General features: G+C 42.9%; 8 protein-coding genes across 8 annotated transcripts; 2 read left to right on the plus strand and 6 right to left on the minus strand. All coding sequences in view use genetic code 12, as the record gives it.

The window, feature by feature from the left end:
• Positions 1-79: 79 nt before the first annotated feature.
• RPO41 (DNA-directed RNA polymerase) lies at positions 80-4,015 on the minus strand (the record flags this gene model as incomplete). Its single annotated transcript, XM_002615543.1, has 1 exon — positions 80-4,015. The coding sequence occupies one exon, from the start codon at positions 4,013-4,015 to the stop codon at positions 80-82; it is 3,936 nt and encodes a 1,311-aa protein (XP_002615589.1).
• Positions 4,016-4,475: 460 nt separating this feature from the next.
• SNF7 (ESCRT-III subunit protein) lies at positions 4,476-5,144 on the minus strand (the record flags this gene model as incomplete). The annotated part of the gene is made up of 1 exon (XM_002615542.1): positions 4,476-5,144. One exon carries the CDS (start codon positions 5,142-5,144, stop codon positions 4,476-4,478), a length of 669 nt encoding a protein of 222 aa, XP_002615588.1.
• Positions 5,145-5,494: 350 nt separating this feature from the next.
• Positions 5,495-6,454, minus strand: FOB63_003342 (t-SNARE syntaxin; the record flags this gene model as incomplete). The annotated part of the gene is made up of 1 exon (XM_002615541.1): positions 5,495-6,454. The coding sequence occupies one exon, from the start codon at positions 6,452-6,454 to the stop codon at positions 5,495-5,497; it is 960 nt and encodes a 319-aa protein (XP_002615587.1).
• Positions 6,455-6,806: 352 nt separating this feature from the next.
• On the minus strand, positions 6,807-7,199 carry FOB63_003343 (RidA family protein; the record flags this gene model as incomplete). The annotated part of the gene is made up of 1 exon (XM_002615540.1): positions 6,807-7,199. The coding sequence occupies one exon, from the start codon at positions 7,197-7,199 to the stop codon at positions 6,807-6,809; it is 393 nt and encodes a 130-aa protein (XP_002615586.1).
• Positions 7,200-8,024: 825 nt separating this feature from the next.
• Positions 8,025-9,461, plus strand: TUB2 (beta-1 tubulin; the record flags this gene model as incomplete). Its single annotated transcript, XM_002615539.2, has 2 exons — positions 8,025-8,047; positions 8,333-9,461. 2 exons carry the CDS (start codon positions 8,025-8,027, stop codon positions 9,459-9,461), a joined length of 1,152 nt encoding a protein of 383 aa, XP_002615585.2.
• Positions 9,462-9,876: 415 nt separating this feature from the next.
• On the minus strand, positions 9,877-10,239 carry FOB63_003345 (uncharacterized protein; the record flags this gene model as incomplete). The annotated part of the gene is made up of 1 exon (XM_002615538.1): positions 9,877-10,239. The coding sequence occupies one exon, from the start codon at positions 10,237-10,239 to the stop codon at positions 9,877-9,879; it is 363 nt and encodes a 120-aa protein (XP_002615584.1).
• FOB63_003346 (uncharacterized protein) lies at positions 9,958-10,503 on the plus strand (the record flags this gene model as incomplete). Its single annotated transcript, XM_066102316.1, has 1 exon — positions 9,958-10,503. One exon carries the CDS (start codon positions 9,958-9,960, stop codon positions 10,501-10,503), a length of 546 nt encoding a protein of 181 aa, XP_065958337.1.
• RIC1 (Ric1p) lies at positions 10,351-13,437 on the minus strand (the record flags this gene model as incomplete). The annotated part of the gene is made up of 1 exon (XM_002615537.1): positions 10,351-13,437. One exon carries the CDS (start codon positions 13,435-13,437, stop codon positions 10,351-10,353), a length of 3,087 nt encoding a protein of 1,028 aa, XP_002615583.1.
• Positions 13,438-13,638: the final 201 nt, after the last annotated feature.

A 13,638-nucleotide genomic window follows, 5' to 3' on the forward strand; every position in this document is an offset into this window, starting at 1 on the left:
ATGCCATTTTAGAAGCAAACCTCTGCTTCAAAGAGTGTCAGTGTATTTCCACTGATCATTCTGGTTCTGTTTGTCCTTCCTAAGAAAAGAAGTAAGGCGATTGCTTTACCACTTGAACATCCAATGAGCCTCTTGGTGGAATATCTGGGAAAGACAACGGTGCCAAGATCTGCAATGCTTTACTGCTAGAAGCACTAACAGCAATCTTATTGAGATCGTAACCTTCGGTGACACTGACTGTGGTTACCATTTCCTTCCCCATTTGCACTTCAGAAGCATCCGGAGACTCAAGCAATTCTTGTCTCTTCTTCTCAATATAAATCTCGTCGGCCACCGTTAAACCACGGCCCAAATCTTTCACGATTTTTCTTCTTACTTCTTTGATTCTCAAAGCCACCTCGTGGTCACCAGGAATACTTATGACTTGCAAAAAGCCCTTGTAGCGTCTCTCAAACTCATCACGCAACTTGACGATCAAGTTTTCCTCGTGTAACTTGACAAACTGATTACGGATATGTTCACTCATCTTGTCAACGTCGCAGGCATGGGTCCAGTAGGAATCGTGAACTGATGCAAAGTGTAAATTATCTTCTCCACAAGCCGCAGCCGTCATCAACATGTGCGTGGCATCCAAAGAGTGAATGAAGTTGGGTGGGAAAGCTGTTTGTTGTTTTCTTGAGTCTACTTGCGTAGCTCCAAAAGGATCAGAGATGGAAATGTCTTGTAAATTGGTTGAGACAATTTGGCGCTTGGTGGCCCTGTATGGTTGGACACAAGGCAAGCCCAAAGGTGTTGTCCAAATAACAGAAGACAAGTGACTTGGCTTGTTTGCATTTTTTGCTGACTTCTCCTCGTAGTCAATTCTGACGGACTTGGAGATACGTTTTGCTGACTCTCCTAACCAGTCCTGAATCAAATGAGCACCTTCAAACAACTCACGCATCGAAGCGAAAACCAAAGAAGTCAAGTAGCGGGCATACAAGGTAACAGAATCATAATCGTCTTTCTCAAACAAGTGGCCAAGCTGCTTCTCAATCTGCGCAACAGCTCCGACAAAAGTCACTCCATAGACATTTGTCATGACCGTCTGCTTCACCACCTTTCTGGAGATTTTTCCTTGCAAGAAAATAGCATACTTGTTCCCTGCTTCAGCCTCAGCCTGCAATCTCTTTTCAACTAAACCTGCAACGAACTTGTAAACGTCTTGTGGTCTATCAGCAGGAACCAAATTCACTTGTTTTGCACCTTCAATATCACCACCTAAAGCCGCATAATGTTGCAAACCATTACATGTTCCATCCTGGTGCACAGGAACATGCGAGACATACTTGGTTGGATCATCCAACTTATATGCTTCCAATAGTTCGAAGCACACACTCAATACTTGCCAAGGTTTCTCTCCCTTGGTCCACCATTTGCTCCCACCAGTAGGATCGCGAGCACTTTCAAAAACGTGCTCCAAGTTATCGTCAACAAATTGTGCTCTTTGGGCCAATGGAGCCTTGTCCATACCATAGACATTTGCCAAATGAATCTTCAACCATTCTAAACCTCTCTCACCTAATTCGCGGCCTTCCCAAAACAAAAATAATGATCTGGTCAAGTCATTTCCCAAGTGGTTAAGATGGGGTGGAAGAGGGTATGCTCTACCTCTAAAATCGACGTTGTGCGGAAAGTACATTTTTTCACCAACGAAAGCACGGGCAATCTCCAATTTGTAGTTGGTGTCACATCTTTGCGATCTGTAAGCAGCTGCTTCATTTAGCACATGGCGCACTTTCCTTTGGTACTCAACTTTCTCTAACGGTTCTGCATTGAGAGGCAATGGAGGGGGAAGTTCTGGCTCATCGACAACAGGAGGAATATCCAAAAATGCTTCTCCAGTATTCCAATACTGCGAAATGACTTCGAGCACTTTTGCATTGATAGTCCATGGTGTGTGGCCCAATACATTAAGTCCTCTGTATACGTCGTCCAAGTTGTTGGCTTCAGAAGCTGCCTTGACATAGGCAACAGTTTCAGCAGAATCTTTGATTCTGACCAAAGTACTAGGTGTGAAGCGATAACCTCCTTGGTTATGGGAAGTCCAATCCGAAGGAGGAAGCAACATAGGAAGAAGCTGTGGTTGAACAGAGTTGATGAGGGTGTTGCTGGCCAATTGTTTCACCAAATTTTTATGTAGCTTGATAATTCCAAGTCTTTGGCCATTGACAAATTGGTATGTGTGGTGGAATGCAGGTTGCTTTCCCTTGACCTGCTTGCCTGTAGTAGGGTCAGTTCCTGTCACTGGAACCTTAGCAACATGAAGAAGAAGAGAAGTCAAGACGGATCCTAGCTTCGCATAGACGGGATAATCCCACTCCGTAGATAAACCTGCCTCGTCCCCAGAGGGTTTTCTATTTCTCAATATTTTCTTCCACTGGTTTGAGCTTTTGGCCTTTCTTCCCAAAAATCTTTTCTCTGCAGCAACTAAACCTTGAGACTTGTATTCCAACTCAATAGCTTTCCCCACAGAAATCACTGCTCTTGCGGTACGCATTCCGTCAACAATACCGCCAGTGGAATTTAATTTCAATAATTCCAAGATTGTGATCACGCTAAGCTTCTTGGGAGGAATTAAGACGAGATATGGAGCATAGAATGACCTATCCTTCATTTGCTTCTTTTCTTCACTTGATAAGGAAGTCATGTCAATTTCGTTATTCAAGAGTTGGCGACATAAACTGACCTCTTCTTGAACATATGGGAGCATATCCAAGTACCACTGGTACAACTGAACATTCAAGTTTTTACTCAAAGAGATTCCTCCCCTCGTTTGCATATCCTCGAACTCATGCTTCCACTTTTCCCTTGCAGCATCAATGCCTTTGCTTTCTAATTCTCTCTGTCTATTCTCATTAAAAATGTCAAGAGCCTGGTCAAACTTTCTCTTTTCTTCAGGAGTCTTGAGAGACTTGTAGATTTCATGATAATTTCGTTTCTTGTTGGATTTGGTATTGTGCAAAATGTGTTGCTTAGAGTCTTCATCGAGGTCTCTGAAAAGCTTTTCTAAGTCGATATCGTCTTTGCTTTCCAAACCAAGAAGTGTGTGTCTGATAACTTTCAACCCAAAGGAGTCTACTGCCTTCAACTCTGTTGCATCTTTTTCAATCATGGGAGCGGCAACGTCGTCCTCTTTGAAATATTCTGGAACGTCGTCATCTGCAGTTTCGTTTGGTTTTTTGGATTGGTTTCTTGCTTCATGGAACATAGGCAAGAGATCACGAGGAATGTGGGATTCATTTAATCCAGGATATTCAAAAATCTTGGATAAGCCTTCAGCTGATATGACATCCACATGGTTCAAGGTTTTTCTGATGAGGTTTCTGGAACTTTTTGCCTTGTCGAGGAATTTTGTATAGGTTAACTCATCATCAAGCGACTTGGATATCAATAAAGCATAAGTTCTGTCGTTCGGGTGGATCGGGAACTGGCGTTGCATAGAATCCACAAAGTCTTCAAGATCTTTAATTGTGACAGATTCTTCTAATGAGTACGCCTCCAAGTACTTGTTCATGAGCGGAACAAAACTCTCCGGTTTCTCCATCAATGGGAACATCGCTTTAAGAATATTGCCAGCTCTGGAGAAATTCTTGCTTGCCAAAAGAGCATCAAGTAAAGACTGCAAATGAATCACATCTTTAGCAAATGGAGATCTTGTGACTGGGTCATAGGCAGAAGACCATGCAACTTCTTTTCGATCTTCTTCAGACACTTTGAGCAGAGGCTTGATTTCATTGAATGGCTTGTTTGCCACACTTAGTGAGCTCCTCGTTTCCTTCTGGGGTCTTCTTAACTCTTCCACTAAAGAGGTGTATATATTGATGTCTTTCTTTAAGTTGAAGTTTGGCTGGGAGGATGGATTGTTAGAGACAATGGCGGATGTGGCATTGAACCGAGCACCGATTTTTGTTGTGTGATATCGCTTGCATAACAAGTCCAAACGTTGGAGTTGAGAAATTCGAGACAGTCTCATACTCTTGTTTCCAAATGTTAAAAAATTTCAGATATGTACAAGAAATGGAAAATAAGTATGGAGAAGAGAAGAGCTGGTGTACTGTATCTGTGTAGACTTTCTTTTTTTTTTTTTTTTTTTTCGCCTCGCATGGTTTTTCGCACCAGTACACCTAACCGTCTACAATCAATACTCTAGAATGAATTAAAATTAATACTTGCTGACTCTATCATGTAAAACCTATAAAAAAAAGCGTACAAAACAGAGGCAGTGAACATACCGTTAACGCCCGGAAACACACCAAGGTAGATGCAAACATGTAGATCAGATGAGGTGGTAGATGCAAAACATTCAGAGCAAAGCTTAGCACGAGAAAAGAAAAAAGATAGAGGAGGCGGCGAACTCTCAGTGGCTTTCTTTATGGCGCAGTCATGCCGCTGACAGATATCCCTCCTTTCCAACAATGCTAGAATGAGTAAACTTACAATCCCATCTCTGCTTGCAATGCTTTCAAAGCTTCCTCATCTTCGTCATCCTCTGTAACTGCTTGAGGTTTGCTCTTGCTCACAGATGGGAATTCTGGCAATTGTGCCGCAGGTGCCGCTTGCTTCTGTGCTGGTTCCTTTTGTTGCTTCGCTTCAGCTGCTTCTTCTTGCAACGCAGCCAACTCCTCGTCCAATTCGTCCTCGTCCACATATTCGCCTCCAACGGGCCGCGAGATTGCTTCGGAGATCTCCTCAGCCAACTCCACCTGCTCCCTGATATCGTCCATGGTGTTCTCCACTTTATCAACATCGTACTCGCCATGTATTTGCTTCATAGCCAGAGCACCTTGTTTCATTGCCTTCATGGTCTCCAAGTTCAAGTTTGCGCCTTCGATGGCGGTTAACTGTGTTTCCAAAGAGTCGATTTGGTTTTCGATCTTCATTAAGTTCGCCTCATATCCCTTTTTCCTCTTCAAAGCATTCTTGGCCAACATCTTGTTGGTCGTAATGTGCTTTCTCGCCAACTGTTCCTGGTCATTTATTTGCAGTTCTAGGTGGCTTCTCTTCTTATTGAGCATTTGGATGTGTTCTCTCAACTCTACTATTGCCTTCTTGGGCAACTCCTTCTTCTGCTGCTTATTTCCTCCAAATAAATAGCTCCACATGGCGTAAATAGGGTATTAGTGATTTCTAAAGATGTAGTTTGAAAGTAAGGCGATAGATGTGAACGGCGTAATGTGTTGAAACCAGTGGATTCCAAGCTTCACCACGATAAGAGTGGCTGGGGATAAATGTCCTTGGGTTGTGCACGACCTTAGCCCGCGACTCTAGTCATTACTGGAATACGCTCAGCCCAAGAATATAGTTCGTGGAATATATATATATATATATATATTGTAAAGGTGACAGATGAACAAGGACCAGATAAAGAAAAGTTCTACACATTTGATGACAAAAGCAATAATTATACGCGCAGGCATGTAGATATCTATTAATGTGCGTATGCTTGCAGGGCTCAACTGACAAGCACCCAGAGGAAAAAAAATGCAAGCAACACACCGAAAATCTTCAAGAAAAACCATCTGTTGTTGGAGATGCGGGTATAGTATTTGAGCAATTCTCTTTGCGCTCCGGAGATGTTCATATCTATGTCTTCGACGTTCTGGTCAATGCGCTGGATGGTTTCGCCTTGTTCCGTTACCATAGTAGCTAGCTGTTGGAACAAGTTGCCAACTTCGTTGATTGTGGCTTCGATTGTCTCCACTGCCGAGTTTCTTTGTTGCAAGTACTCGCTGCCTTGTTCCTCCATGAGAAGTAGCTGTCTTGTTTGGTCTGGGATGGAAAGAAGCTCTTCGTTGTTGTAGGTTGAAGGCTCTTGCGTGTCCATGGAAGCACCAAGCAAGTAGGGGTTCTCGCCCAAATTGGAAAGCCCGTTCTGGCTTCCGCTGTCCAGGAGCGGGGATTGGGCGTTCTGGCGGTTGCTAGCCGCAGAAAGGAAGTTTTCCTTTCTGTTTTTGTTCAAGAGCTCGTTTTTCTGTCTCACCTCCAATACGTTCTTGAACTCTCCGCTCACGTTCTTCATCTTCGAATTCAACAAGTTCAACACATTCTTCAGGTATTGGTTGATCTGCGAGTCTACTTGTATGGAAGATTCGCCCTTGGCATACTTCAGCAAGTTTTGGATACTCAGTTCAATCTTGAAAATGTCTTGCTTGATAACATAGGTCAACTCGCCTATTTCCACAGGCCGGTCGTCAAACAAGGGCTTTCTTTTCGCCAAAAGCGCTAGTTTCAGCAATAATTCTGTGGTATGTGCAATGTCTTTGGCAATGATGCTCGCCTGCTGGCTGAACTTGGATCTCTTGACAGGCCCCGTGTTTTGCCGTTGAGGAACGTTCAGTCTCTTGTTGATCTTGTCAAAAGATGCAACACATTGCTGAAATTCGAACGTTCGGTTTTGTATTGCTGACGACATACTGCGAGACAAATGGGCGCTATCGGTTCCAGGTTGGGTGTTATCAACTTTTCCCTCTGGCGTTCTCGTACTGCAGACAGGTCACGAGACCAATCTTGCAAGGCTTCCCGACTGTGGCAGAATACTCCCATGTTGGGAGGAAAAACTCGAGGGTATAGGAGGCCAAGCCGTTTCTACTATATCTGATCTGTTTTGGTCTGGCTATTTCGCCGTCTTCGTGTGGGCCCCTATTCGTTCCACGTATGTGCACGTGACACGCGGGCCTAGTCATTCAGGGCCTTGTATTCTACATGATGGCAAAGTATTCTATCATTTGAGTCTATAGGGTTGGGTTGAGGGCAGTCCTGTTGGTCTAGACCTTGGGTCTGTTCAAGTCCTCGTACTCGGCAACGCATTCCAACTCGACCTTAATCTTTGGGTTGGGAAAACTGACAATTACACACGACCGAGCAGGCTTGTTAACAAAGTTTTCGGTGTAGATCTTGTTGACAATGGAGGTGTCAGCGTCACTGGAAACAAACAATAACACTTTCAAGACACGGTTGAGGTTCGAGCCCGAGGCCTTCAAAACAGCCTCCACATTCTTCACCACGTTGATTGTTTGCGCCTCCACTGACTCTGGAAGTTCGCCTGTAGTAGGGTCTGTGCCAATGCACCCGGATGTGAACACGTGTCCATTCAGCTTATAGGACGCTGAAAGGAAGCTGGATGTGCCGTATACTTCTTCCCATGGAACTTGTTGCATTTTTCACTATGGTTGGGAGAATGGGGAAGATGTCCAATTTATAGGGTGTCTATATGCCAGATGTAAGGGTGTAGATAAGAGTCACCAGGTGTGGGCCTCTTTCGCCGTTTTCCTCTCTGAGCTATCTATCGGCATTTGCCTAATCCAGCACATGTAGACATGCACCATTCAATATTATAGGCTTTGTTTGGCTTTACTGGGAATAATAGTCACTCGCTTCTTTTATACTTTTGGATTTCTTATTTTTCTTTCTCTCACATTACAATATTAATCCGCAGGGGCCCAAAAAAGGAGCGATATTACAAATGTGCAAGGCGGATGAGTGGCTTGCGATTATCAGTTCAAACCAAAATTTCCCGTTGTCTTTTCGCAAAAGAGGTCACTAGTCAGATTGGGACCATCGCAACTGGCAGCTCGACACTAATATAATGGCTACTGTTCAGGTATTTAGCGCACCATGAAGCGGATCTAGTTTCGCGGCCGAAAAGGGCAATATATCAACATGCGACGATTTTACGTGTCGAAACCGAAGTTTGTACTGCGCGAGAAACAAAAACAAAAGGCATTTGATACTCGTCTAAAATCGAATTCCCTCCGTAACCAAATTCTTTGCTCATGAGAGAGATTGTATGTGTTACCAGACCGGCAAACTTGTGGAAGCCCTATGGTGGCTGCTACTGCGCAGTCGTCATGTCTTTTGATTTCAAAATCGGCTCCCCGATCTCAGACAAATATCCACGCATCTACACGTTTCCTTGCCGTCATTCGCCTTGCCGAAAATCTCTTTGAACCTATTACTAACAACCATCTAGATTCATTTGTCCACTGGTCAGTGTGGTAACCAAATTGTATGTACTCTATCCTCGCGTTGCCATATGTGACTCTTCGTGATCTTTGAAGATGTTTCACCTTTGACAAGAAATAATTCCCTTTTAATATTGATACTAACTACTATAGGGTGCCGCCTTCTGGGAGACTATTTGTGGTGAACACGGTTTGGATAACAACGGCAATTACCATGGCGATGATGGAATTCAAAAAGCAAAGTTGGATGTTTACTTCAACGAGGCCAGCTCGGGCAAATACGTGCCACGTGCTGTTCTTGTCGATTTGGAGCCAGGAACCATCGACAGCGTGAAATCGTCACGTATCGGAAACTTGTTCAGACCAGATAACTACATTTTCGGTCAATCTTCGGCAGGCAATGTGTGGGCCAAAGGTCACTACACCGAAGGTGCAGAATTGGTTGATTCGGTTATGGACGTCATTAGAAGAGAAGCTGAAGGATGCGACTCTTTGCAAGGTTTTCAAATTACCCACTCCTTGGGTGGTGGTACCGGTTCTGGTATGGGTACTTTGTTGATTTCCAGAATCAGAGAGGAGTTTCCAGACAGAATGATGGCCACTTTCTCTGTTGTTCCATCGCCTAAGGTGTCTGATACTGTTATCGAGCCTTATAATGCTACTTTGTCCGTGCATCAATTGGTTGAAAACTCTGATGAGACTTTCTGTATCGATAACGAAGCATTGTACAACATTTGCCAGAATACTTTGAAATTGCCTCAACCAAACTACGATCAATTGAATAACTTGGTTTCTTCTGTTATGTCAGGTGTTACTACCTCCTTGCGTTATCCAGGCCAATTGAACTCGGATTTGAGAAAGTTGGCTGTCAACTTGGTTCCTTTCCCCAGATTGCACTTTTTCATGGTTGGTTACGCTCCATTAACATCCATTGGCTCCAAGTCTTTCAGATCTTTGAGCGTTCCAGAGTTGACACAACAAATGTTTGACGCAAAGAACATGATGGCTGCATCTGATCCAAGAAACGGTCGTTACTTGACCGTTGCAGCCTTCTTCAGAGGTAAGGTTTCCGTCAAGGAGGTCGACGATGAAATGCTCAAGGTTCAAACTAGAAATGCCGACTACTTTGTTGAGTGGATTCCAAACAACGTGCAAACTGCCGTTTGTTCGGTGCCTCCAAAGGATTTGGATATGTCTGCTACCTTCATTGGTAACTCTACTTCCATTCAAGAATTGTTCAAGAGAGTTGGAGACCAGTTCAGTGCCATGTTCAGAAGAAAAGCTTTCTTGCATTGGTACACCTCTGAAGGTATGGATGAGATGGAATTTACAGAAGCCGAATCTAACATGAACGATTTGGTCAGCGAGTACCAGCAATATCAAGATGCTGGTGTTGAAGAAGATGAAGAATTGGATTACGGCGCTGAGGAAGCCCCATTGGCTGATAACATGGATTAAGAAAATGGTAGCGGTATGCACATGTTCTTGGTTTGTGAATAGAAATTAATACCCCTCCTCTCCTTCCTTCCTTTTGCTTCTCTGTTGCCTCGTTGGCAATTTGTCCTTTATTTCATGTTTAACTTAATTTGATGCAAGTGTTAAAAGGGAGCTTTGAGGTCAGTTCTGGTTCTACAGTGTTGATCAGAATATTTGTATGTGAATTCGTAATATCTTGTACACTTGTGGTGTAACCTCTAAGATCGTCGGCGGTTACAGCACACCCTATACTATCAAGAATTTGGGTTGTCTGTGTTGTTAAAATCAACAAAGAAAACGCGGCTTCCGTAAACGAAAAGTCCATTTAAATGCATGTTTGCCCTTGTAATAAAAGTTGCTGTTGGAATTGGATTGAAAATAAATAGAACAACTCCACTTAGTTGCCCCTCAAAAAGTTCTTGACGAAATCGTTCTTGTCAGCAAGACGTTCAGAAGAGCCGTCAAAGTATCTCATGACATGGCACTGTTGTTTCCAAAAGTTGATCAACTCTTGAAATTCCATTTGGCCCTTGGCGTAAAGCACATTGGTCAAGTCCAAGTCATTGACAAATCTTTGTCTTTCAAACTCTTGTCTGATTTTGGTCTTGACATTGGAAACAGGCATATCCAACTCATACAAGTTGCAGAACTCCTTGGAGTTTCTGATGTACCGACGGTACAAGTGAAGAACTCTTTTTCTCATGTCAGCATGGCTGAGAGAGCGGCGTGTAGTTTCAGCAAATTCGGTGGCGAGAGTCATGGCTTGTTATCGACCGTGGAATCTATTGACTATATCGGACAGAGTATTGAGAAAGCACAATTTGAAAGTTTTTGGTTGGTCAAAGTGCGCGATGCGTGCGCGGCCCATAAGTTACGCAAGTACACTGCGGATTTTCTTGAGAAGTTCACCAGATGGCTCCAACAGTTTAATAAATCGGCAAAGTTCAAAACACTCGTCATATTTCTCGGCATCTGCAAGCATGCCGATTATTTTTGTAATGAGTTGGCGATCCTCCATAACTAAGATTGGTTGTTGTGCTGTACACGAATCAAGCGTAGTACTGCTCTCGGACTCTCGCTTGAAGTTGAGATAAACATTAAGGTAACTGTAGCATAGTTCGACATCATTGGATTCGATCAATCGGTTCATAAAACCCTCAGGCGTCTGCTTCAAAAGCGCAAAGAATTTGTCCCAGTACCTCACTTCTATTTTTCTTAAAAAATTCACGTAAATGGAATCAGCAGATGTTGTGACATCAACTAACTCGCAAACCTTTTGCAACTTTTCTTTATTGCCGGTATTGTCGTCTTCCAAGTATTCAAAAAGCAAAAATTCCAAGCAGTAATCGAAACTTTGGAAGCCAGCGTATTTCCTTTTAATCTCGTCAAACGGAACATCGAGCTCGAACAAATCATGGGCTATAAAATTGCTCAATACCATCTGTCGCCCAATCTTATATTTGACAAGGAGCTTGTCACTTCTGATAATACTTTGAAACTCGATCCCACTAATTTCAAGAGTTGCGCCGTTCTGATTCATCTGAAGTGGTAGAAATGTAGAGTGGGGAATTTCAATAGGAACGATCTCATCGTTGGCTCTTTTTTCACCTGAATACTCCACACCTTCATAGTCATAAACCCGCTCAACTAAGTCATTGAGCTCATAAAAAAATGCGTATTTCCCTGTCACTAGTGTAAGGTATCTGGTTTGCTCTTCATGGTTCTCGAATTGTACTCCACTGAGGTAGATCGCTTCCACTGCTTTCTTGACAAGAATCAAATCATACATATTGTTTGTTTGCACCGGCCCTCTCGTGCTTTCCAAGTGTGAATCTGGAAGCTGGTTTCTCAAGAAAAAGAAGTCACCATTGTTTAATAAGAATAGAAAATGTTTTCCTTGGACAGAAAAAAACTGCCGCACAAGACGAATTGGTAATTTGTGTTTAATGCTTGACAAATGAATTGTTTTTTTAATCCGAATCTGAATCTTGCTGTTGCTCTTTCTTCCTGAAGAATCCTGCTTCGGAGATTTGGTGGAGATTTGCATCAGAATAATCTTTAGGTCGTTTGTAATCAAATTGAGGACGTGGCTCTCTTTGTCATTCTTGTCTACCAATTCATAGTTGACGATCTGGCTTTTGAAAGCGTGACGCCAAACGATCTGGTCACTATCGAATTTGAAGTAGGTGCCTCCAGCGCCGTGTCTAGATCCACTCGATCCAATGATGATTAACTCATCTACTATCAAATCCTCATTGTTTGAATCAGCTGTCGTATGTCCCTCCTCTCTATGGAAGCGGCTTATTGCAACTAAGTAATCCCCTACCCAAAAGTGATTGACAAAGTTCATTGCCTCTGATAAATGATTGTAGAACGTGAACCATAACGGTTGGTTTATTTCATCCCCAAATCTCACAGGCGTTGAGATAGACAAATGGGGTCCATATGATAGAGATAGTTGATCAAATGCATTGAATCCCAACGTAAATTTCCCTGTTAACTTCTTCTGTGCGTGTTTCGAGATGGATCCGTTTATGCAATTAAATCGTGACACTACTTTTTGAAATAAAGGTAGTAATGGATACTTGGTGAGAGAGTTTCCGTTCTGCGACGGTATAATGATATATTGATCGTCGCATAACAAAGACGATCTTTGATTGCCTTCGTGTACTCGAAGTAAACTCAAAGAGTATAGCCTGCTTGAGGCTCTGTTGATAAGATAAATGTGCCGAGCGTTGGAAGAAACAGTTAGACAGGAAATCTGACAGTAGTCACTATTTTCGGACATCTTGCTCTCACCAAGATCGGATGATGACAATTCAGACAAGATCCAGCTTGAATCAAATAAAGTGGATCCAAACCTGGAGACGGTTTGCCATTTGCCTGATGTTGTATCTAGAACTGTGAGAAACATACCACAAGGTGACCAGTGGCACTCATAAGCAGATCCTCTTTCAAACTTGAATATCTTTTTCACATACCTAAGAGAAGGAATATCCTTGGTGAAATACATGGCATAGATTTTCACGTCGGTGTCGGACTGCAAACAAACGAGATCAAACTGTGGGTTCAATAATATTGCTTCCACCTTGTAATTTATTGATAATAGTGGCATTGGCTTTAACAGAAGGCCCGAGGAGTTTGGTTCGTCGACGAATTGAAGGGCTGATAGTTGTCCTGACGAATTCAAATGCAAGAAAAAATTGTGCCTCAAACTGTACTCTATAGCTGTGGTATCCGTATACCAGCTGAGATCTCGAAGAGAAATAGTTTCATTCTTAGACGATTTCAAATTGAGAAGTTGGATTTCTTGGTTGTCATAAGCAAAAATCAAATTCTGGGAGTTGGGCTTACACCAGAAGCCCAAAAGAGGTGCACTCATCTTTATAATTTTTGCTAATGTAAGTCGAACAGAGGGGATTTGCTCATTCCTCTCCTCGTCGTCGTAGGTGCCGTAGTTGAAGTGTTCTAGGTTGGCCAAGTTTATGCCTGTGTTGCCATGTATTATGCTGCGTGTAGCTGTTTTGAGTAAGTTGGAAAAGGAAAAACGAGAGACACCCAGGGCTAGTGGCAATGCATTCTGCAAAAGGCGATCATCGTCGCCCGAATCACACACTTGATACATGGACTTTCCATAGTTAATGAGCAAATGGAACACTAGCACGAAGTTCGATGCTGTTCGAACGAAAACATTGACAGACTGAAGCTGGTCAAGGTTCACGGTGTCAACCGTGATATGGCGGAGATGGATGCTTGTAGTGGGTCCATGGCTTTGTAAACACTCGCTTCCTCTTTTGCGGAGAGTGACTGGAATCAAAGACTTCGAATGGTAAATCACTAGTGTGGAAGGCGTTACCACCGCCAAAAGAGGAGTATGTGGAATAGGCGCGATATCAACAACATGCTGCTCTAGAGCCAATGGAATAGAGTATTCGGGGCAAGAATTGATCCAAGCCATGTTGGTGTAACTTCAAGTGGAGATATAATATTAGTGCGCGCAAGACACGAAGCGGAATTCTCAGTGAATAGACATTATCTGAAAAATCTGCAGAACTTGTTGTTTTTACCTCTATACTACAACTGATATCAACCACCATGGAACGTGCTTTTATTTATACATTAGATAAAAGAGGAGGTGTAATGACGAGATAAAAGAAAT

The sequence above is a fragment of the Clavispora lusitaniae genome (assembly GCF_014636115.1).
Source record: "Clavispora lusitaniae strain FDAARGOS_655 chromosome Unknown tig00000105_pilon, whole genome shotgun sequence".
Taxonomy (NCBI): domain Eukaryota; kingdom Fungi; phylum Ascomycota; class Pichiomycetes; order Serinales; family Metschnikowiaceae; genus Clavispora; species Clavispora lusitaniae.